This window comes from Falco naumanni, chromosome 1, assembly GCF_017639655.2.
Source record: "Falco naumanni isolate bFalNau1 chromosome 1, bFalNau1.pat, whole genome shotgun sequence".
In the NCBI taxonomy this organism is placed as follows: Eukaryota; Metazoa; Chordata; class Aves; order Falconiformes; family Falconidae; genus Falco; species Falco naumanni.
The window spans coordinates 89,675,584-89,698,458 of record NC_054054.1 but is presented as its reverse complement, the minus strand read 5'-3'; the positions used below and the strand labels follow the sequence as shown (position 1 = coordinate 89,698,458).

At 43.7% G+C, this 22,875-nt stretch overlaps 2 protein-coding genes across 2 annotated transcripts in view; one reads left to right on the top strand and one right to left on the bottom strand.

Moving 5' to 3' along the window:
* Positions 1 to 22,875, bottom strand: part of C1H12orf43 (chromosome 1 C12orf43 homolog) — a 28,920-nt gene that overhangs the window by 5,274 nt on the left and 771 nt on the right. The window contains exons 3-7 of the mRNA XM_040605069.1: positions 22,050 to 22,148; positions 21,322 to 21,395; positions 20,897 to 20,987; positions 19,753 to 20,501; positions 285 to 406 (exon numbers count right to left, since the gene is read on the bottom strand). Coding sequence (XP_040461003.1) covers positions 20,147 to 20,501; positions 20,897 to 20,987; positions 21,322 to 21,395; positions 22,050 to 22,148 — 619 coding nt within the window. The 3' untranslated portion in view covers positions 285 to 406; positions 19,753 to 20,146. The remainder of the gene's footprint in view (positions 1 to 284; positions 407 to 19,752; positions 20,502 to 20,896; positions 20,988 to 21,321; positions 21,396 to 22,049; positions 22,149 to 22,875) is intronic.
* HNF1A (HNF1 homeobox A) lies at positions 413 to 18,004 on the top strand. Its single transcript, XM_040605027.1, has 10 exons — positions 413 to 2,405; positions 9,402 to 9,601; positions 10,503 to 10,689; positions 11,006 to 11,244; positions 12,041 to 12,198; positions 13,967 to 14,168; positions 15,444 to 15,635; positions 15,909 to 16,030; positions 16,326 to 16,467; positions 17,061 to 18,004. Exons 1-10 carry the CDS (start codon positions 2,080 to 2,082, stop codon positions 17,186 to 17,188), a joined length of 1,896 nt encoding a protein of 631 aa, XP_040460961.1. The 5' UTR covers positions 413 to 2,079; the 3' UTR covers positions 17,189 to 18,004.

Genomic DNA, 22,875 nt, shown 5'->3' with positions numbered 1-22,875 from the left:
CAGAAAGTATATGTCATGGTTGGATACTGTAATTACAGTTGAAAATTAGTGTTACCAGCCACTAATGTTGGCATGTCTACTGGGGAAGGGGGGCAGGGGGAATGAGGAAAACTGTAATAAAAAAATAAAATGCATGGACATTGTATCAAAACTTTGATAGGATAATGCCAAAAAAGTTCACCAGTCTTAAAATCCTTTATTATTACGAGTATAACAAAAGAAAAAATATCTTTACAAGCTAAAGATGTCTTTTTACATTAATTTTTCACAGGGCAATTTCTTACCTTATATGTTTTAAATGGATTCTAAATCGTTACTTCTTTAGCCACACAAAGAAAGTCTTCTGTATCCATCTGAGCTTTTTTAAGGCAAGGAGGGGACCTAGTACTCTGGGTGCAGACACCATCTGAAATAAAAGGTAAAAGTTAACAACAGTCCTGCTTGAAAGGGTCAGCCCAGCAGCCCGACCACAGCTTGCAGTGTCTGGAGAGAGGAGGGGGTCCAATCTGCAAAGAAGCTCTGTCCTTCAGCTGCTGACTTAGCATGTTGTCGCAGGAGGCTGGAGAGCATGGCTAATGGTGCCCACAAAGGAGAAACAGGGGCCAAGGTGACTCTGAATCATTGCCTTGGGACATTACTCAGTTTGGGGTCGGTCCTTCTAGGCTTCTCTCAGCTCAGGCTTGATGGGAGCGTATAGAGACAGGTAGCTGCCCCTAGGAAACCTCCATTGAGACAACAGCTTTAAATCCTTCTCCTGTTGATCACACAAGGCATCATGTGCATGAGATGCTCATGCATCAAGTCCACATGTGCACATCAAGATATTCTATAATTTAGCCACTCAAAGCAGATAGATTCATTCATATATTTTCAGACCAGAACAGACAATGCAGTCGTAAGGACTCCCTGAGAGCTGCACTAAGTGACCTGGCAAGCATGTTGTAGGAAGTCACTCAATGGGTGGGAGCAGAACCAGTATCAAGAAGGGATGGAGGTAGATGATAAATGGGAACCACAAGCCTGCCCAGAGCACTCCTCAGAAGCAGCAGAGCAACTGATGACGGGGCCGGGACTTTCAGCATGAACCAACACCCAGGGCTATTCCTTATCAGATGCCTGAATCACAAGCTCAGTGGGACAAGCCCTGTAATCCCCAAATTATGCGGGTACACTTCTCCTGCTCATCAATTAAGCAATAAACATAGCAAGTTATAATGGTGGTACTAGTATTTGCATATCAAGATACCCAGCAAGCCAAAGCCAGAAGTGGAAAAGTCATTTAACACTTGATGCTCTGCCACAGAAGTCAGCTGGAGCTCCAGAACATTCCGTAAGTCTCTGGAATATTCATATAAACCCAGTGGTCAACACTTCTCTGCTGGGGGGTTGCACAAAGGCTAGTGAAGCTGCCAGAGTGGCTTTCTCTCAGCTCAAAGCTTTTGGCAGGGGCTGAGGCTGGCTGAACCTCCCTGCTGCCAGCGCTCCAAGCGGGCTCTGCGATCTTCCAATGGCAGCACCTTCTCCTGAACCACTCGCAGCCAAACGCACTTCTTCCTTCAGGTACTCCACGTCCTTCCTTCTCTAAAACTAATGGGGCCAGAAATAAGTCACACTTCTCCATCCTCATTTTCCTGGTTTTCTTTCTGTAGTTTACTTTTCCATACTGCAGACCTTCTGTCCCTTCATTTTACCTCCTCCTTCCCTCTTCTGCTGCCCTCCCTTTCCCCCTCCCCCTGCTTTCTCTCCCTCTGCACTTTGTGAACCGCTGCTGCAGTGCTGAAGTCCAAAGTTCAGTAACTTGCTAAGCACACAGATAAATATGAACCTTGGAGAATTTACATTGCTCCAATGTAAACAGATAGCCAAGGGTCCCTTTATCAGCACTGGCTCAGGACAGTCGTGGGGGGTCTGAAGTGGCTCAATTTTGTATTTTGTTTTTTTTGGGGGGGCGTAAAGGCGGGAGGCTGTGCTGTGCCCACTCTCCTGACAGTCGGGCGTGTTACCTCAGGAACATGGTGTAGGGAAGCTGGAAGCAGGATAACCTGAAATTCAAATCCAGGAGACACCAGCCTGAAGACCATGGTCTCGAAGCTGAGTCATCTTCAAGTGGAGCTGCTGGGAGCGCTGCTGGAGTCAGGGCTAACCAAGGAGACCCTGATCAAGGCGCTGAGCGAAGTGGAACCCTACGTGCTCCAGAGTGAAAGTCAGCGCGCTATCAATGCCCTCCAGACAGAGAAAGGGGAACCCTGTCCCGACATCCCCAACGGAATGGGGGAGTCCAGGTTATCAGAAGATGAAACCTCTGATGACGGGGAGGAATTTACCCCTCCAATAATGAAGGAGCTGGAAAACTTGAGCCCTGAGGAGGCTGCTCACCAGAAGGCTGTGGTGGAAAGACTATTACAGTAAGCACAGATTTGCTGCTCCTCTTTGATGCTTTCTTGCCCTCTCCCTCTAAATTTCTTTCTTTCCCTTTCTGCTCAATGCCCCCTTTTTGATACAGCTACACAGTCTTCATCCACGCAAGGACTAGCAGCCCCAAAACACCCCCAAATTCTTTATAAATGTGCAGGCTTTCTTTTCATCTCACTTCAAATACATGAAGGGAGCCACAGAGCCTGATAACGTATTTGACATGGTTGTATCATCAGGCTTCAGAATAGTCCGAGGCCTGTATAACTTGCATCTCTCTCACTGAATGTTAAGTTTTAGCATTTAATTTTTTAATAGAATTCACAATTTCAGTCATCAGGAAAAAAAAAAAAGAAAAAATCTGGTCACTCTTAACTGGTGCTGTATTTGCCTGAGGATGTATGGTACAGTGAAGTTGCAATGTCTCCCTGCTGTATTTAAGGAGGTTAATACCATTAATGTCAGTGGTTTTTGCTATAGATTATTGGCCAAAGACAAACCAAGAGAACGTGTTCTTGTCATTCATGTGAGTGCAAAGTTCTCCTGACTTCACTGGGGCTTTTTCTCATAGAAAAAGCACACACCAAATACATGCATAGAGGTTAAAACCTGGGTAGAACATTCTATTCTTACCATCCACTGCTTGTCACAACTGCAAAGTACACCTGCAGCAACAACTACAGGTTTTACTGCCACACAAATTAGTTTGCATAGAAGCATTTTTGAGATCAAAAGACAGAAGTTCCCTGAACCAATACGCCTCACGATAGGATAGACTCAGAAACATTCATCAGAATTCGCATTTTGGATTCTTGCTGACATACAATTCCCACGGGTGACCTAAGAGGTTTGTCCAAGCAAGGATCGGGACCATTCAACCTATCTATCACAACAGAAACAGATTCTTGCCTGTCTGTTTTGGGGGTATTTTGAAACGACAAGCTGATAGAAGACAAAAAGATGCAGCAACAACCTGCACTTAAAATCTTCACTAAAACTAAAATCAATCCGGAGAATTTCTCAGGCTTTCTGATCACTCCCTTTCATGTCCAAAGGAAATTAACATACCAGAAGCAAACATCAAATCCCACCGCAAAAGGCCAGAGCAAGAAAAAGCAGCATGACAAGCGCTAGCATTCACTGTAAATACTCAGAAGAAAAGTCCCTAGCAGATAGGGAGTTGATGACTCTGCAGTACCAGACACAGGAAAATTCACTGGATCAGGTCTTACCTGGGTGGGGAAAGCATTCCCAATAATTCAATCTTCTTTCTGGCCCAGTACATCTCACATCTCTCATCTCTTCCCCACTTCCAGCTCTGTCACATCTTTTAGTCTCCTCTGTACCTTTACCTTTCCCCCATTCTTTTTACGTATTTTCCTTCTCTCCTCACTTCTGTCTCTGCTGCTATTCCTCCCATTTTGTTGTCCTCTGGGCTAATTCTCTCTCTCTCTTCCACTCTTTTTCTTCCCCTCATGCCTGTCTCCTTCTCATCTTCCTGAGTCTGCGTACAGGTCTTGGGGTAGTTTGAGCCCAGTGGCACCGGGCGGGCCCTGACTAGTTACTAATTATCCAATGGCTTTATTATTTCTCTTTTGTCTTATAAATTTATAGATGAAAAGACCCTGATAAGCTTTTTGATCATTAACTTCTGATGGTTTATCAGGTATCTCTCAACAAAGGAAGCCATGGAAGTTGAAGAGCAGCACCTGGCTTTGTCCCATTTTCTCTAATGAATGGGTGAAGCAGGACTGGAGTGCCATCCGCTGTGATCTAAGAACAGACACAAGGATGGAGGGAATTCCTTCCTGCCACCCTTACTTCAGCATGAATTCTGGTTTCTGATCCTCCCTACTTTCTAGGAGCTTGCCGCCAGTCTCTCCTGTGCCTACTACCAGCCTCACAACAGTCTTACCTCTCTTGCAAACCTGTGACATTAATGCTTTCCAAGGAACAGTCCCATATCTCTCTCCAGTCAGTCAGCTGAACAGCATTCCCATTTCACAAACAGGAACTGAGGTACAGAGAGATTCTATGACCTACCCAAAACCCTAAGATAGCGCAGAGAAAAGCGAGCAAGAACAAGGATCTCCTAAGCCTCATGCTAAGTCTTAATTACAAATTCTGCAATTTCAGAGTTTTCCTTCATCAGTCCCCTGTATCACAGGATAGAACAAGAAGTCAGTTCTGTTGCTGAGGACAGCATGAGGCGACCAGAAGCCTTAGTTTCAGCAAAAAACATGAGTATACTTATGAAGGAATATAATAGATCAAAATTAGTCAAGATCAAATGAAAATAGTAGGGAGTCTGTATTGACGTGTTTCAAATTTCTGGTCAAAGATTAAAAAAAAATAATCAACCGTATGTCTGAGAATCTATTCAAAGCATCTGAACCAGTATCAGGGTTTGATAACACGTAAGCAGTCATTACCTACTAATAGACTTGTTTTCTTTTTAAGAACAAACCTTTCTATTAGTAGATGCCTAAAGGTTATGTCCTTAAAATAGTACTATGAGTATTGAAAGACAAGGCAGAACAGTCTGTAATAGAAATTACTCCCAGCAATACATAAAAGGAAGACAGGCACGAATCTCGATGCCCAGGGATTCTCAGTAAAATTTCAATGCTTGCAAAGCTATTTCAGCATCTACACAAGGATTTCAAATCCAGAAACCAGACGGAGGCACTTCTGCCTTTAGGCAGAAGCCTCTTCAGGCATTATTAACAATTCCTGGCCTAATAATTGCACAGGCCACATTTTAACAGAGCAATTGGCTTGTGGGCAGCTCTTAGTGATAGAAAAACGTCTTTGTGGTAACTGCAGCTATTGCTTGTAAAGTAGAATCAGGAAAGGGTCCCCTGTTAGGCTTTCCCAGGAGCTAGACAGCAGGGAAAAAAAAAAAAGAAAAAAAAAGAAAAGACAGCATCAAGAGACCAAGTATGTCTTCATAAGACCACTAAAGTTTAAACCACGGTTTGGAAAGCACTAGTCAAAGCTCAGTAAAACAGGATGTTGAGAAGATACATCCACACAACTAGTTGCATCTGTGGGTATTGATGAGATTTTGTCCCTACAGAAAAAAAATGCTAAAGGAAGTTCAGACAAAGGTTTGTCTAGTGAGAAATTAACATAATTTAATTTTGACCCTTAATCTATCTTACTAATCTTCCATAGATTTACAGTTTGAATAAAAACATTCTTTCCAAATCACTCCACACAGAAAACAAATGCATCTATGATAAAGAATAAGTAACTCAGTAGGGAGTTAGAGCTGTGTGGAGTAATTCCCAGATATTCCCCAGAGTAGAAAGCAAGAGAGGCTACCTTGGGGGAAGGGACAGATCATACTATCACAGGTACAGCAAATGGAGAGAGGTATAGCAACAACTCACCTGTAGGGCAAGGGGTGAAATTCCATTAGGAAAGAGAGAAATTGAGATAAGCAACAGATTTCCCCTGGAGGCAGGGATAAAAGCATGTTTTCCATGAGGAAAAAAAGAAAACAAAGGTATAATGATAAAGGTTCAGTCTTTTCCCCGTGTAAGCAGTGTCTTAGAATGACTCTAGCTGGGGAATCTGGAGATGAAGCTGCCACACCCCTTTCATTTCCACATATAAACCAAGATGAGGCAAACCAGGCCAAGTTCAATAGAAAGGAACCCTGCCGGGATGGTCTTACCTTCCCTGCTCTCTGCCTAGCCCGGCTCCAGGCTGCGCACTGACACCAGTGAGGGCTGTTTAGCAGGCTCCAGAGGAAAGGGCCAGAGGATGGTCCTGAGCACTTCACAGCTCTGAACCTCTGTTTAAACAAGGTCTGGTTCAAAGCAGCAATTCAGAACCCACCTCGGGGAAACGAAGGCTTCTCTTGCTTGAGAGCACAAGAACAGGAAAGAAGGAAAGGAAAGACAGAGAGAGCAAAGAAAAGGAGAGGAAGGAAAGGAACAAAGTCAAAAAGAAAGAGAAAAGTCAGGAAGAGCGAAGGAAAGAGAAGGTCCCCTGAATGTTACATCTCCAGCTCTCTGGAATGAGTTTTCTTTAATGCTAACAACTTGATATTTACTTTCCATTTAAATTTGAGATGTTGCTATAAATTATCAACCAGCCTCTTGTTCCCTTTGAGTTTATAACTAACTACCTGGGTTACTTATTGTTCAGGTAACAAAAGGGAGGTGAAAACGCCCTTAAAAAGTGACCTCAGAACTAAGAAAATGGGAAGCTGGCATGGAGAGAGGACCCAAGCCCCTGTGGTTGAGATGAGCCAGGGAGAGGGGCTATGCTCCGATGGCAATAAGCAACTGACAGCAGGACAGCAAGACTTCGGAAGAAGGGAGTAAAAACTGTGTGAGAGGAATTTGGAGACAGAGATCAGACCTTGGAGAACAAGAGAGGAGTGGGGAGACAGCTTGCATCTAGGGAGAAAGGGAAGCTAAACCACAGGAAACAGACTTGGAGATAGAGGAGGAGAGCTTGAGTAAGGCAGACCCATTTTCCACACTTCTGACTCACGGAAACAGTTGAGATTTTAGTGCAACTACAAACAGGAGAACTAGGTTTAGGGTAAAATCCTACCCTCTAACAGGCAATAGCAGTCTTACCACCAGTGAAAGAGTGAAGGTTTCAACGTGTGATGTCTTAATGCTGAAGGCACTGCAGGTGGAACTATGTATTTGGGCAATGGTTCATGCAATGGTTCAGCTGACCAACTGCCATCACTGTGATATAGCCTTGGGCCCAAAGGAATTGCTGCATTAATATTACAGTCTGTGCTTTGACAATGTAAATAGCATCTACAATTTCATACAACTGTCCTATAAAATCATACTGTACTAAGATTCCCCTGCGCTGTTTTGCCTTACAAAGCTCCCTCCTCTGTCTCAAAAGAAAAAAAAAAAATCACAGAGCTTTAACCACTCAACAGATACTTTCTGCCTTATTCCAGCTGCAAAGAAGTGAGGATCTTGACATGGAAACAAAAGCAACTCGTGATTGGGGTGCAGGAAGGAAATCAACATGTATCAGTGGTAACACAGTCCTTCCTCTTCCCATCTGAGCCTAACTCAAATCTAAAAGACCAGAGGTTCCAGGTTGGAGCCTTTTCTCCTTTGTATAGGGACCTGTAGAACAAATTCAGGGTGCAGGTGTTGGCTAGACTATCACAAACACAAAGGGAGGAGACTGGTCCTTGGTTTGGACAGCAGAAGAAAAAAACCCAACACACTGAGGAAATTTTCTAAGTTCAGCCCAGTTTGAGGCTTCTGAATGACAAAGACTGTTAGGAAACTAGAAAATAGAAGCCTCTATAGCAAGCATCCCCTTGCAAGAAAGAAACAAATGATCCTATTTCAAGAAAGCAGGTTCTTCAGAAACAGTGTCAGTTACAGCTTTCTGTCACACTTTAACTGCAGCAGAGCTCGCTCCTTGGACTATCCAGCCACTGGGAGAGGGGCTGCAGGGGAACAGAGATAAGGGTGTTTGTACTGAGAGAACAGGTGTGGACTTTGTCCTCCTTATCACTTCACAGCCTCTGGTAACCTCCTGAGTCAACAAAGCGATGAACAGTACAGTTGTTGCCTGTTGCTCAGACCTGTGCGCTCTTGTGACAGTTTCTGCACAATGGTAGGCACCTCTTTTCACCACACTGCTCCTTTGATGCCGGTGTTGGACGTGTGTCACCAGTGTATTTCTACAGCACGCAAACTACTTCCACCAGACATTTCACATAGAAAGCACAGAAGGATGCTCTTCGTTAAAAGTGAACCAGAGGCTCTTCTGTAAAGAGGTTCCTGCACTGTTTGGACCCAGACCGCCTGGTTTCACATCTTTATTTTTACTGTGATTTCGCTCTGGTGAAATCAATACACACAATGAAGTCACAGTCACGTTTTTTCTACTTTTGTCAGGAACCTCCATGGATACTCTAATCTGAAATCCTAAAAACCAGAGATTCGCATTCATTATGAAATCCCAAATCAGATTAGCTTCTGAAGTTTTGTGAGCAGGTCTCAAATAGGTCTATTCCCTCAGCTGTTACTCCAAAGGAGGGTGGCAATAGGAGGAATTGGTTATTTGCCCATTGTTCTTTATTGCATTTTGGAGCTTTGAGTGGATCTAGATGTGAATCAGTATTTGAATAACATGTAGCACATGCAAGAACATAATCCTGGATGGCTTGGTGTATACATATGCGTACATGGCTGTTGTGTCACAGTATGACAACAGCCCATTTTTACTTTCTGAATCATTCCAAGGCAACCAAACCTGGACCAGCATCAGGGCATGAGCTAGGTTCAGCCTAATACCACAATGAATCTGTCTTGGAAAATTAGGTACACCTATCCAAAGCAGCCATGCCTTAAAGAAAGGGAGATAGAAAAGTTGTGTGGGGAAGTGAAGAAAGAGGTCAACTCTGAAAAGACAGCTGTAGTAATAAAACATCCAACTGAATACTGAAACGTAACATCACTTCCCTCCTTGTTCCATCTCTCACTAGCAGCAAAAATGCTTTACATTCACATTACTTTCCAGCAGAAAGGTTAATTTCTTGCTCAAGTCATTGGTCAGCACTTTCTACCATTTACAGATGACAACTGCCTAGACAGAACAGCGCAAAGCCTTGTATACAAATGAGCACAAAGAATAAAGCCATGTATTGGGAAATGCCCTTGATAATCAAAGGGTCCCCTCCTAAGGGGAGATCAAGGTGCCTACAGAGAACAAAGGAAGCTAGTGCCACATCTTTTGCACTTCATTTCTAATACCATGCAGTTTTTACCCTGAACACAGAGTCAAAACTGAACAAGGTACCACACTGAGGAGCAGCTTTCCCTTACGCAGTCAGTTAACACTGGCCTTGCCAAACGCTATAGTGATAACGGACATACAAGGTGCACGTCAGGGGGTACGAGTACAATTCCTTGGAATCCAGGTTTCCCTGAGCACAGGTGTTAGATCTCTCCCTCCTGAGAAGTGTTTTCTACTCCTTCCAGAGAGGACCCCTGGCGAGTAGCAAAGATGGTGAAATCCTACCTCCAGCAGCACAACATCCCTCAGCGTGAAGTGGTAGACACTACTGGTCTGAACCAATCTCACCTCTCACAACACCTCAACAAGGGCACTCCCATGAAGACCCAAAAAAGGGCAGCCCTCTACACCTGGTATGTCCGCAAGCAGCGAGAGGTGGCCCAGCGTAAGTATGGCAACAACTCTTTTCCTGTCTCAATTTCATAAAGGCTTCTGCTCTCCTTTGCTAATCATTACTCCCTATTTTTATCAAGGAAAAATGGAAGCTTAGAAAAGGCTAGGTGGCGAGGTGAATCAAACAGCACATGGAAAACCCTCCTTTGTGAAGCAGCTCGCAGTCACTCACCCCATCCTGTGTTTGACTAAAGAGAAGCAAACTAACACTCCCCATTTGTAATTGGAGTTCCACACCCATCCTCACACTAAAGCAGTTGTAGTGGGCAGATGACAGAGACAGGATTTCTGCCTGAAAACTATGCTTTTGCCATTTCAGCCAAAGCAACAGTTCCTCTAGCTGCAAAAAGCACCAGGCTTCTGTACTTACTGAAAAAATGAACTCTGGGCTATCACCTTGTGTGAAAAACCACTGTGGGCTATGACCTCATGCCCTCTGAGGCCCTTTTATTACAGGCACCTACTGGGAACCCATTCCTGCAGCCTGCACTTCTATGTTCATAGAGCCTGTCTGGAACTTGTCTTACTTAATTTTATATTGGTGGGTGGCAAGTAAAATGAGACATCTAGTCTTTGGATAGTTTTGGAAAGCAGGACTCCAGTCACACTTACTCTAAGCTCAGCTGCATTTGCTTTCACTACTCCGAGGTGGGTAGGAGCAGAGATGCAATGCATGCAAGAGAAAGGACAGGTAAATACAGTCCTCCTAGGAACATCTTACTAGTTTCAGCAAGTTATGGAACTTTATTTCCACCCCATTTAGATTCAGCCCTCTGTCTTGTATAAGGTATCCTCCAAGGGCAAGCTGCACGGGGTCTGCTAGGTACCCAAATAGACGCAACTATTGGAAATGCTTCCAGAAAACAAACTCCCTTGCCCCTTTGTGTCTGCAGAATTCACACACGCTGGCCAGGGTATCCTGACAGAGGAGCCCATGGGAGATGACCTGCCCACCAAGAAGGGAAGAAGAAACCGCTTTAAGTGGGGTCCTGCCTCACAACAGATCCTGTTCCAAGCCTACGAGAGACAGAAAAACCCCAGTAAAGAAGAGAGAGAGGCACTGGTGGAGGAGTGCAACAGGTAAGGATGGTTGTCTGGCTTTGACAAAGAGGGGCACAGCAGTGCCCCTCCGTGTTCTTGGAGTTTGCTAGTGCCGAGGAGAGGCAGGGTAACGGTCCAGCAGCGGCTGTCACCACTGACACCAGCCACATTTGAATGAAATGCCGCAACTGAGCATTCACTGCTCACAGAGGATAAGTAATGCCTCGTATCTTGATATACCTGGCAGGATCCTTACACACAGTGCGCCAGACCACAGCCGCTTTGGGGCTGTGCACTTACTCTGCCTCTTTGACTAAGCCCAGCTCAGCAAGGCTCTTGTGCTTTCCCCTTACAGAGCAGAGTGTATTCAGAGAGGTGTTTCCCCATCTCAGGCCCAGGGACTGGGCTCAAACCTGGTGACGGAGGTCAGAGTTTACAACTGGTTTGCCAATCGCAGGAAGGAGGAGGCTTTCCGGCACAAGCTGGCCATGGACACCTTCAGCGGACCACAGCCCACCTCTGCTCCCCCTTTAACTCCTCACAATTCTTCCTCTCTCCAGCCACCATCTGCTCTTTCACCCAGCAAAGTTCACGGTAAGAAAAAAAAACATGAAAGGGGCATGGGTTAACCTACCCAAACTCAGTCACCAAAACTATCTCCCAAGTCCACCCCTTTAGAATGTGAAGCTACAGACAGGGAGAGGAGACTTGCTACAAGGGTAGAGCACCAGTGACAAAGAGACCACGTCTCTGAGTGAGGGGAGTGGCTAAAACAGCAAGGGTAACAAAGTTCAGTAACAAAACTTTCAGCCAAATCTCCTGGCTTATTCTTTGTCATCCTGCACTCCCTCACGGCTGGCAGGCAGTAATCCTCTTTCAAGGAGTCATCCACTGGCTGCTACCCCAAGTCAGGTCTGTATCCTTCCACTCGTGTGTGCCTCCAGCTCTTTCCAATACGTACCAGCAGCATGAGACACTGTGACAGAGTTTTCAGGCATCAGGAAAGGTCATTCTCCACCTAGAATGGCAGAGCTTTTCCATAGGTCCGATGTGGTAATTGCTCTCACTCTAGGAAGAGACGATCTGGCTGAAACTCTCTCCTCTCCACACCCACATCCAGAAGGGTGGTATCTAGTGAACCCTGCTTGCTCCCCGCAGCACACACAGCCATACCGCAAAGTCAGTATTTGAGGAAGCGGTTGCACCATGTTACAGAGAAAAACCAGCGCAGGGTGGTGAGAACATCTGTTCTCCTGGTTCCCCTACTAGCCTCCTTGTCTGTGCCTCAAACATCTAAAGGCAAGCACCTGCAAAGGAAGCTGAATGGAGCATTTGCCAGAGTTTCTCAGTTTCTCATCTTTGACAACCAGTTTCCCTCCTTGTGATGCAGGAGTGAGGTACAACCAGCAGCCAGCCAGCGAGCCAGAGTCCTCCAGCAGCAACCACCACGGGAACAGTTCAATGGTGACCACCCAAACCATCCTGCATCAGGTTTCTCCCCCTGGACTGGAGCCCAGTCAGAACCTACTGAGCACAGACACTAAGCTGGTAAGCGATGTATACTTAAGTTCTGGCAACTGAAGAATATCGGATGCTCTGCCCATGGTCACAATATGGACTATTCCGAAGTAGTTTTTCCTAGAATACTCTTAAAACCACCTTCTTCTAGAGATATTACACAGCTGCTTTGCACTTACTATGCAACATAAGCAGTCCTGAGATACATGTACCTACAGCACAAAAGCAAGAAGTATAGCCATTTCCTTACAATCAATCAAAACAGCCTCTTCTGAAAAAAGCAGGGCTCAGGGTATGACAGGATTTCTTTCCTCCCAGGAAACCCTGTTCTCTCCTCCCTTTCCCAGTGAGATTCTCATCTCCTACTCTCATTTGAGCTCTAAACATCTCAAGATAGTTGATCAGACACCAATGGAATTAACAGAACACAGACCCATACTTACATCTATCTGTCTTACCCATAAAAATTAAGGCAAACAGCCTGTACGCAGTATCTACCATCAAGACACGCACTGGATATGTAGACTATAAAAATCTGCCTTCTCAAAGCAAATTTCCTTTTCAGAGTTGAATACACCTTTTTCCACATAATTAGTAATGAAGCACTAGAACTACATGACTGACCATTTCCAGTTTGCACATGTTCCCTTGCTTACAGGGAACCAGCTGGCAGAAGTTTGCATTAGTGCATACTGGCCTGAGGCTGCGTGAAGTTCACTATAAATGAGTATGACTTGAATCTTGTCAGTCACTCACTTTGCTGACTTTTCTGGTCTCTTCCTGAAGAAAAAGTCTTTCATGAGGTGCTGAAAGTCTTCTACAGCTGTCTTTTAAAACTGGTATCAAGGTGACCTGCTCCACTGTTTAACCTGTTGGTTACTCTTACTAAAGATCCATTACAGCTTTCTGTCTGAAGGGAGAAGAAAAAAAAAAAAAGTAGAATGTAAAGCACTGAGGTTTCTCTACCAGCTAAATTACTGGAATGCTTTTTTGCTGTTTCACAGTACTTCAACTACAGGTCGCTAAAAGGCCTTGCAAACACAAAACCGCATTAGAGCATTCACACAGGTTACATGGTTCATTTTAGAGGCTGAGAAAACAGTCCAGTTATTAAATTTCTAAATGACTCAAGGATAGAGTGAATCAGCAAGACACAAACATGGAACAGTCCTGTTTTATCTAACAGGCACTTTTCCTCTCTAACAGCAGGGAACTGCCAGGTAATGCAGCCTGAAGAACATATCATATGAGAAAAAAAAGGCTAAAGAAACTTTTCAGCAACTTCTTTAAAATCTCAATCTGAAAACTCAATGGCCACTAAAATACACTTGCTGGGAGAAAGGGAAGTTACAGGCATTTATCAGAGGAAAAGGTGAACAAGTGAAGAGGAACTCCGGGATTCTGTGCTGAACTCTGCAGCTGAAATTACTACGTAAAATTACCTGATCCTCTTAATTTCTCTGAGCATCATCTTCTACCCTCAGTCGTAAAACAGAAGATAAACTTTCCCTGTAGAGAATGCAGTGGGACTAATCTCATTCTTGTTTGTAAAACCCTATGATTTCTTAAACTTGAAAGAACTAAACCAGCAAGAATTTACTCTTAGTATTTTGACAGCTGACCTTTGCTAGTTAATTGATGAGCACAGGGAAACTGCAAATAAGCAGTTGTGAAGTCTTTCTAGTTAACAAGGGGTCAGAGCAGGCAGGAAGAGGGAGAAGGACATTTATTGCAGCTTCGGGGCTCATCAAACTCAACCTGATGCAGATGGCATTTTCACAGTCCTCCTTTCACACAGGTCTCAGCTCCAGGAGGAACTCTCCCTCCTGTCAGCACCCTGACCGCCTTGCACAGCCTAGAGCAAAATCCACATGCGCTGAGCCAGCAAACTCAGAACCTTATCATGGCATCACTGCCAGGTGTTATGGCAATTGGAGCTGGCGAGACCTCATCCCTAGCACCAGCATTCACCAACACAGGTGCCTCCACCCTGGTGATAGGTGAGTAGTATTCTGTAATGACTCTGCTTATCAGGATTCAGATTAAGAGCTACCTCTAATTGTTAGAATTACCTGCCTCATTTTCAGAAAAAAAAGCACTAAGTTGGCAGTGATATGCACCTGGGGAAATTGTCACAAACACTAAGGCTCTTCAGCAGCACTACTTGCAAGTACCAATGGAATTAAGGGACAGACGTTCCTTATTCAACTTAGAATTAAGCTACACACAAAACCATGTCTTAAGAGCAAGGGAATTTTACAAACTATTCCTGTGCCAGTGGTTTGTTTTGCTGCTCTGCATCTTCCCAAATATCAATGAAATACTTCCTTAAAGCTATGAAAATTGAAACAAGTTCATTATGCTTGAAAGACAAAACATCCTGTTCTACTTCCTGCAAAGAGCAGCATATGCCTTTGGAATCCAAGAATTACTTTTTGTATATATATATTTTTCACTTTGACAGCTTTTCTGCACTTATAGGAGATTTCTTTTCATTCCAACACTAGTCTAGTGCCAAAGTGTATCTCATTAGATAAAGGAAAATATAACATATACTCTCCTCTTATACTTTCTTCCCAGGAGAAAAGAGTCCTTATTTTGGGCCATGGTGACAGGTGTGAACTGATTTCCATTTACTCATTTATAACCAAGATTATGATACGGATTCTAATTCTGTACAAACAACAACAACAAACTTGCTGATTTATAGGAACAGGGTTTGGACAGTTGTGGGAAACAGGTAGTAACGCATAAAACTTTCTACCTCTTTCTCACTGCTCCAAATTCCGTGATTTGGAAGCCCAAGCAAAACGAGCTTGAACTCTACTCCACGTGGCTGGACAGCTAACAGCACAGTTCTCACTGTTGCCAACAGCTTCATAAAAACAAATAAAATTAACTGGACACTGGGATGATGCTCTGAGTTTACTTCTCAGCAAGGCCTCCCCAGTGGAACTCTGTATCAGACTATCACTAAACCAGGAAGTGATCTATGCTGGTACACAAGGACATACACAGGAACAAACACTGGAAATCAGAGGTGGTTTTACAGTGTCTGCCTGCATTGTACATTTTGTGCACTCCCACTTTGTCATCACAGGCACGAAATCTATTCTTAATCACAGATAACAAACGGAACACCTGAAGAGCCAGATCCAAAAGTCACCCTGCGATGACAGGCCTGCCACAATGACTATTTCAGATGCCCCTATTGCAGAGCAGCCACACTCCTCCCATAACGTGTGACACTACTGTCATCAGTCCTTGTTTTTCAGGCCTGGCCTCAACCCAGCCCCAAAGCGTACCTGTAATAAACAGCATGGGGAGCAGCCTCACTACCCTGCAGCCTGTCCAGTTCTCCCAGCAACTGCACCCATCCTACCAGCAGCCCCTCATGCAGCAAGTCCAGAGCCATATCAACCAGAGTCCCTTCATGGCTACCATGGCCCAGATACAGAACCCTCACGGTAAGCATGTGAACTCATCTGCTCAAGCAAACAAACAAAAGACTCTGTTCTGGAACATCTGTGGGTCCTTGGACTTGCAGCACTATTTTCCTCTTCTATTATTGTTGCTCTAATGATGAAATTATTTTTCTATTGTGTTCATCTCTCTGTCTCTCCACACCCACTGTTTCAAAGACAGACAACAGGTCCATGTGCATGAGGAGAACAATTCAACCGAACTAGTCTCATGCAAAGCTCCAGCATCCACATGATCTTGTTTTCTTTCATGCACAGCTCTCTACGGCCCCAAGTCTGAAGTGGCCCAATACACACATACAGGCCTATTACCACAAACCATGGTGATAACAGATACAGCCAATCTCAGCGCCCTGACTAACCTGACACCAACTAAACAGGTAACAGCCTTTAGCACATGCCTTTGTTCCCCCACCTTAGAACTGCACCAGTCTGCAGGTAGCTTCTTGCTTGTCAAAATTTTTGGGTGTGTGGTCTATGCCATCCCAGCAGGATGATCTTTCATATCTCCTCGCCTTGCTGGTACCAGCTGCAATACTGGAGGCATTAGAGCAAGCTCTTCACTGCATCATCAAGGAGAATTTAATCTCCTTGGAAACAGCACCTGCTGACTCTTCTCTCAGGCCTGTTAAAAGGGATGTAGAAAACAAGCACTGTTAGCTTTCTTTTCTCTAGGCATTCACATCTGACTCGGAGACTCACACAGAGTCTGGGATGCATACGCCAGTGTCACAGGCACCAACAATACATTTACAGAACCAAGACACAACCATCCAGCACCTTCAGCCAGGCCCTCGCCTCACCTCAAGCCCTGCCGGTAAGAGCTGCGCCCACTATAATAAAAAGCCATGTATTGCCTAGCTTCTCTTGCCAACACTGTAAAATCCAGTTAGGAAATGGAAACTGGGGCTCATGATTCTTTAAGAGGGCTCTACTAGTGTCTGGGGGAGGTTGAAAAGCTAGTACAAGCAAAAGATTTGGAGCACAGTCTGTATAAGGCCAGACTGTGGAAACAGAAACCTTCTTCAGAATCTAGAGAGGAAAATAGCCTTTAAAATATTGACAAAATCAGTGTCCATGAATATCCAGCCCTATGGGCAGCTTTCAGGGCTGAAAAACACAAGACACTCTCATGAAGAGACTCCAGCTGGATCTTCCCAGTTCTAAGAGAAGAACTGGGACATAACAATCAACTAGAATTCTCAAAACTTAACTCTCTGAAGGTGGTTTCCTTCAATGTTTTCAGGCTAGCTGTGGACTTATGCTAGGTGTCTGATGGCACACAAAATAAAAAAAAGGAATTACATCGCTATGCCAGGGGAGTTCAGTCATACTGGAAGCATGTGTGCATACATGATAAGGGGACTGCAGTGAGAATTTGTACTTAACTTCCACCTGTGCCTTTGACAGTGTCCTCCAGTAGCCTGGTGCTGTACCAAAGCTCTGACTCTGCCAACAGCCACAGCCAGCTGCTGCCATCCACTCACAATGTCATCGAGACCTTCATCTCCACACAGATGGCATCCTCCACTCAGTAATCAAGACAACTAGCTCACAGGTGACTGCCACAACCAAACTGTCAGGTGCAACTCCAACTGTGTTTGCCATAACTGTCACCACTGCCTTCCATGGGAAGGAAAGGCTGCTGCGCTCAGCTGACCTCCAGCCCCTACTGCCTCACACAAATCCCTTCGCTGCCTCCATGAGAGACTTATCAGGCTCAAGACAGAAGTCACAGAAAGATGATGCTGGTACTGCTAAAATCCACTGCCTGCCCCTCAAAAACCAATCAAACCCAAACCTCATGAGCCAGCTTAGAATGGCCAGATGTCCTTTTGTGGCTGCCCAAGAAGGGATCCCATCAAGACAAGGGATCCAAATGCAATACAGCAAAAATGCCAGGCTGTGGATGGGACTTTCATGCTGCTCAGCCTTCATCAAGCTGGGCCTGTAAAAACCTTACAGCACCAGACTAAGCCATGCAGGAATGAGCAAAGCTGAGATGCCAAAGAAGGGACACCATCCTCAAAATGCTCACTTCCTTTGCTGTAAGGAAATGCCAGTCAAAACTACAAGAAATAATAGTATCTTGGAGGCAAGAGTGAGAAAACCTAGTTCCTGACTTTACAATGATCATCACCAAGAAACAGATTCAGGAATGGCTTGGCACAAACCTGTCCGTATGGGATCACTAACTACAAGCTACAAATCCTTTAATTAACTACAAAAATACCAAACATTCCCAGTTTAAAATGACATGGTCTAAAAATCATGCTCTCCTAGTGGAAATGGCTTGGTTATTTTTGATATAGCTCTGCTTTGTTTTAAATGCAGAAATTAAAACTTTAACAGCAGCAAGGAGATTCCAGTTCTCTGCATTAACCATGTGGATTCTCATCTTGTGCATCTTGCCAAATGAGCTGGGGGATGGCATTTTCCACCAGTCCCTAACAATGCACAACACCTGGGAGGTTCCATGCTCCACAGAGAGCAGCAGTTCCTTCAGTTGTTCTCTATAAAAATGTCAGCTTGGGTTCATTTTACAGAACATGGTTCATTCTTAGCTTCCCTGTAGGCTAGATTCTGTCTCGATATGCAAATCATTACCCTGGGGTCTAAGAATCTTACTTGCACTAAGTGAAGGTTTTTAGCCCTAAGGATCTACTTACGTAATTCCTCTTAATTATTCCTCTCTTCTCAATTTACTCTCAACATACACGTCACAGACATGTCACTAGCCAGACATGAAAAATGCCCTGATTAACATGCTTATGTATTTGTGACTAGAACAACTATTCTTTCAGCTGTGAAATGGATGAAAATTCTTGAGACTAGAACGTGCTCAAAACTCTTAAAAGGTTAAGATACAAGGGAGAATTCAAAAAGAAAAAGCCCAACAGCGAACTCTTCAGTTATCACATCTGGAAATTTTGGAATTGCAACTGTCCATTACAGATTTTACAGATGAGAGATTCCTCTATATACCCTCAACCATCAGAAACTAATTTCAGTAACTAGATTCTCTGATTAATTCTATCCTAGAATTGTTTCCTGACCTCCCATGTGCATGAGTTGCAAATACATATAGCTTCCAATTAGCATAAAAATAATCACACCATATAACAAGTCAAAAGGTTACATTCAGACCACTATGCATTTGAAACCCCAGGTGCCAGCTTCAGTATACTGAAGTTTTAACTGCCCATAAGACAAGTAACTTCTGCTGGCACATTCAGTTAGATTACAAGTCAATTTTGCACTTAGCTGGATGCCAGCTGTGTTTTCTTGACTAAAAAACAGCTAGGATCTTAACAGTAGGAAAGAAAACATCCTATGTTTTCCCATGCTCAAAAGAGCAACGGTTTGCTATTTCAGTTTCTCTAATCTGGCTTTCTGGTCTCCTGAATACGGACAATAAGTTAGAGCTACTGAAACCCAATAATATTAAAAACAAAAGAAGAGTATTTATCCTCTAACAAGTAATTTCCTGAAATACTGGAACTGAAGTTTAAATGGACTAAGAACATTACTGAAAACTACCAAAACCCACTGTATTTCAGAGAGACAAAATTCATAATCAACCAAAATAAGGACTGAAACACTGTGCCTTTATATTAGGCTTAAGTTCTTCCTGTAGCAATTTCCTAGCATTGATTATCAAGCAACCAAAGAGCCACCTTCAGACATCTTTACCTCTGTTGGGGCAGCCATCTGAATAGAGCAAGAAAACCACTGTTGTACAAAACCTGTTAAATTAATAATAGTGTGGTAGAATTTAATAACAATGAATGCCATGAAAAAAACTACCCATTAAAAAAGTTTCAATGGTCACAACTTGAAGGGAACTGCTTATAATAGCCCTGAAATAAGCTCACTGCACACTCTGTTCATATGCAGGGGCCCTGGAGAAGTGCAGGTTACAGAGGGATTAGTAACAGGGCAGGTTTCAACAACAGATTGTTACGATGATTGGGCTGGGGGTGGGGGGAATAAGGGGGCCCTGATATCTGATGGGATGCTTTTGATAAATGAGTCTCCCACAGGCTGGAGTTATTCTTAGTAGGCATCTAGGAGGAGGCAAAGAGAAAAAGGAGTTGATCACCTGTTACCATGTAAACCAAATTCAATTCATCATATATTTTCTCCAGGAGACAAAATTTGGTTTCATGATGTGAAGGAACAGACCAGAAGAAATGCAGCTACAATTATATTCCTCTGTCATGCAAGTCTGTGCACAGGATTTAATCCTTTTATGCTAGGTCTGCATAAGCAGCAGCACAGATAACTGCTGTGCTAGGAGAAAATGTTCCCTTCCCCATAGGACAACAACAACATCAGAAGTCACTTAATTAGACTCTCAGGCCACTGAGCTTTTGGAACAGAAGCTCTGCCAATTAATCTTCCCTCATCTGCAGCAGCTCTTGTTCGGTTGGTTTTGGGTTTTTTTCAGTATCCTTGGTCCATCATAATCACCTGCTGTTTGCAGAGCAAAATCTTCATTCTCTTTTTATCTTCTTCTTTTTCTTCTTCTTCTTCACAACTCCTAGCAGCACTGAGTTCTCTGTATAATTGCTGTCCTGTCTCTCATGCTGTCCATTTGCAGGCACTAACCGTGGCAAATCTTTGCAGATCTGTTCACACTCTGCTGGGTCTATTATTTTCTCTTGAATATTGTTCTCTCCCCCAATTTTCTTTTTCTTCTTCTTTTTCTGGCTGTGCTCTACACAGCCCTGACACTGATCCTGGCTGGAATCCTGGGACAGTGCAGGAAAAGCACTTTGCTTCAGAATGTCTGCAGCTGACACAGCAGCCTCCTGGTACCTTTGCCACTCTTGGTCACTGTCCATGTCACTAGAAAGTTAACAAAAGGAAAAGAAGTTATGTTACACTTCTGACTTGAATTCACCCAAAGCACAGACAGCAGAGTAATCCAAGATGAGAACACCTGATAAACACCAAGTGGTTTTAGCAACACGTGCTCTGGGACTCCAATACCTACAGTTAGCATTTAACCAGTTTGAAGGCCACTGTGTTCTTTACGTATAGTAGGAGGGGAAAAGGCATCTACCACAAACATTTCTAGTGCCCCAGCACTAAAAAAAGAAACAAAAGTCAGCTCTAGTCAAATATAGAGTCATAAATACACACTTCTTAAGCTTTTCAGCTTCCTATTCCCTTGTGAGAAACCCAGCTACCTCCAAAATGTGGGATGTACCTCAGGAGCAGAACAGCTGACAACACCTCACCTGGAGCTAGATGGCTGTCTCCTCCTTGCTGCAGCACAAGGCTCTGATTTCCCAGTGTCTCCTGGGACAGAGGAAGAGAAGAGGCGAAAACCTAAAATATGTAAAGAGGAATTTTAGCCACAATATAAAACAGTGGTGAAAGCAATCAACAGCATTCTCACTGGGAAGCCTCACTGCTGTTATTGTATTGCTATCGTTATTGTATTGCTTGACAGCCATTACTTGAGACTATCTGGCAGAACTCAGGGCATGGAGATCACAGTTTTAAAGTAGTAGCCTTCACAGATAGCAGCAGAAATTCTTCTATTGCAAATGCTTATTAGTCAGTTGAGCATACAACTGGCAATGGACAGGATCCATCCCACTCCTCATCATTTAACTAACAATGTCACAAAACAGACACAATGACTGTGACTAGAACTCACCATCATCTGCAGAGTCAGACTGTTCCACAGAAGCTTGTGAAGGTTCTGATGAGCCCTTGGAGACAGTGATGAAACTAAAAGGAAACCACCAGTCAGATCTTAAACTGAACTAAAGTTGAGTATTTCTAGGAAACAAGACTATAGGGAGATGTTACATAGCTTCTTTCTTACTTTTTCTTAGTGAAGCTGTCTCACCTCCCCGCTTTCAGAGCAGACCATGCCTTCTCTCCTCAGCAATGCATACCACAAGAATGACTTAAAACAAGCATTTCTAAAGCCAGTGCTAAACTCTTGTTCTCCAGGGCCATAGTTACATAGTAAATAAGTCAGCGGCAGCCCAGTTAGAGGCACGCTGCCAGCACAACCCTGAATTAGGTACTGGTTTAGGTTGCAAGAATAAATGAAAGATTCTCATGCCAGTCTTTAAATTATTAGAGTACTAAGGCACCCAAATTGTACTTTTTCCTCCTGACAACATATTCACCACAGAGGCAAATGGACACAGGCAGTGCTGCACAGGGAGCCTTTACCATAGAGGCACAACACATGCGCCAGGCTAGTTTACAGAATACTGGAAGTCTTCAACAAATACAGGAATGAAGGAGACAAGAAGAGAAACAACTTCTCCCTACCGAGGTTGCACTCAGATCTTGAATTTCCTGGGTTTAGCACACAAAAGCATCGTTGTAGCTGACCCACCGAACTCCTTCAGTACTGCATGCCAATACCTGTCTAGCATTGCTCCCAGTTTCTTCGCAACATGTGCTCTGAACTCTGGTGTCGTCTGTAGCTCATTTCCGTCCTCATCATGACCATTCACCTCACGTCTGTATAATTAAAAATAATTATTCTCTCATTCAAGGCCAGTAACATTTGGTGCTCTCCTAAAGAGGAGATAAAGGACTGCAAAATCTCTGGCCCTATAGTAATCAATAAATACTTGAAAGGGAAGACTGCTAAGAAAGATGGAAAAATAGCTCAGTAGTAACAGTTCCGTTCCCAGGAGGGAGCTAAACATTAGTCATCTCCATCATAGTTAGTAACTAGATGATTTTTCTCATTGAAATAGCCTACAAAAGCAAATAGGTGTTATCAGGACATCCCTTCTCTTGCATGTAGTTCCTGTGTATGTTGCCACAATTCATGTAAAACCTGCCCCAGGAGAAAGGATTTTATTAAGTTGCTTGACTGACAGCCTTCGAAACTGAGCCTACAGAAATGCTGCAAATTTAGGTAGGACAATATCACCTCCATTGCAAGGCTCCTAATTAAGCTGTTGCTTTCCAGCTGATGACTACTTTCCTTTACAATTGCAACAGGGTTTTTTTGAAGAAAAATATTTTTTTTTAAATTATATGTAACTTTACTAATTCCTTCATAGGATACTTGCAGAGTTGGGAGATTTCTAACAGTTGAAACTAATGCTGTAACTAAGCACAGCAGTAAGTTTTCAACTTCTGTATTCCCCTACTGCTAGGGGGATGAGAAATGTATTTTTAAAACCTATTAGCTTTTTCAGATTTAAGCATTATTTCAGATTATGATTGGACTAAT

What these genes read in the sequence shown, in the direction of transcription:
- HNF1A (XM_040605027.1), top strand. Translation starts at nt 2,080, where the DNA reads ATGGTCTCGAAGCTGAGTCATCTTCAAGTGGAGCTGCTGGGAGCGCTG. An exon ending in TTCACCCAGCAAAGTTCACG is followed by an intron (nt 11,245 to 12,040) that starts GTAAGAAAAAAA and finishes CTTGTGATGCAG; the next exon opens with GAGTGAGGTACAACCAGCAG. An exon ending in TGCCTCCACCCTGGTGATAG is followed by an intron (nt 14,169 to 15,443) that starts GTGAGTAGTATT and finishes CTTGTTTTTCAG; the next exon opens with GCCTGGCCTCAACCCAGCCC.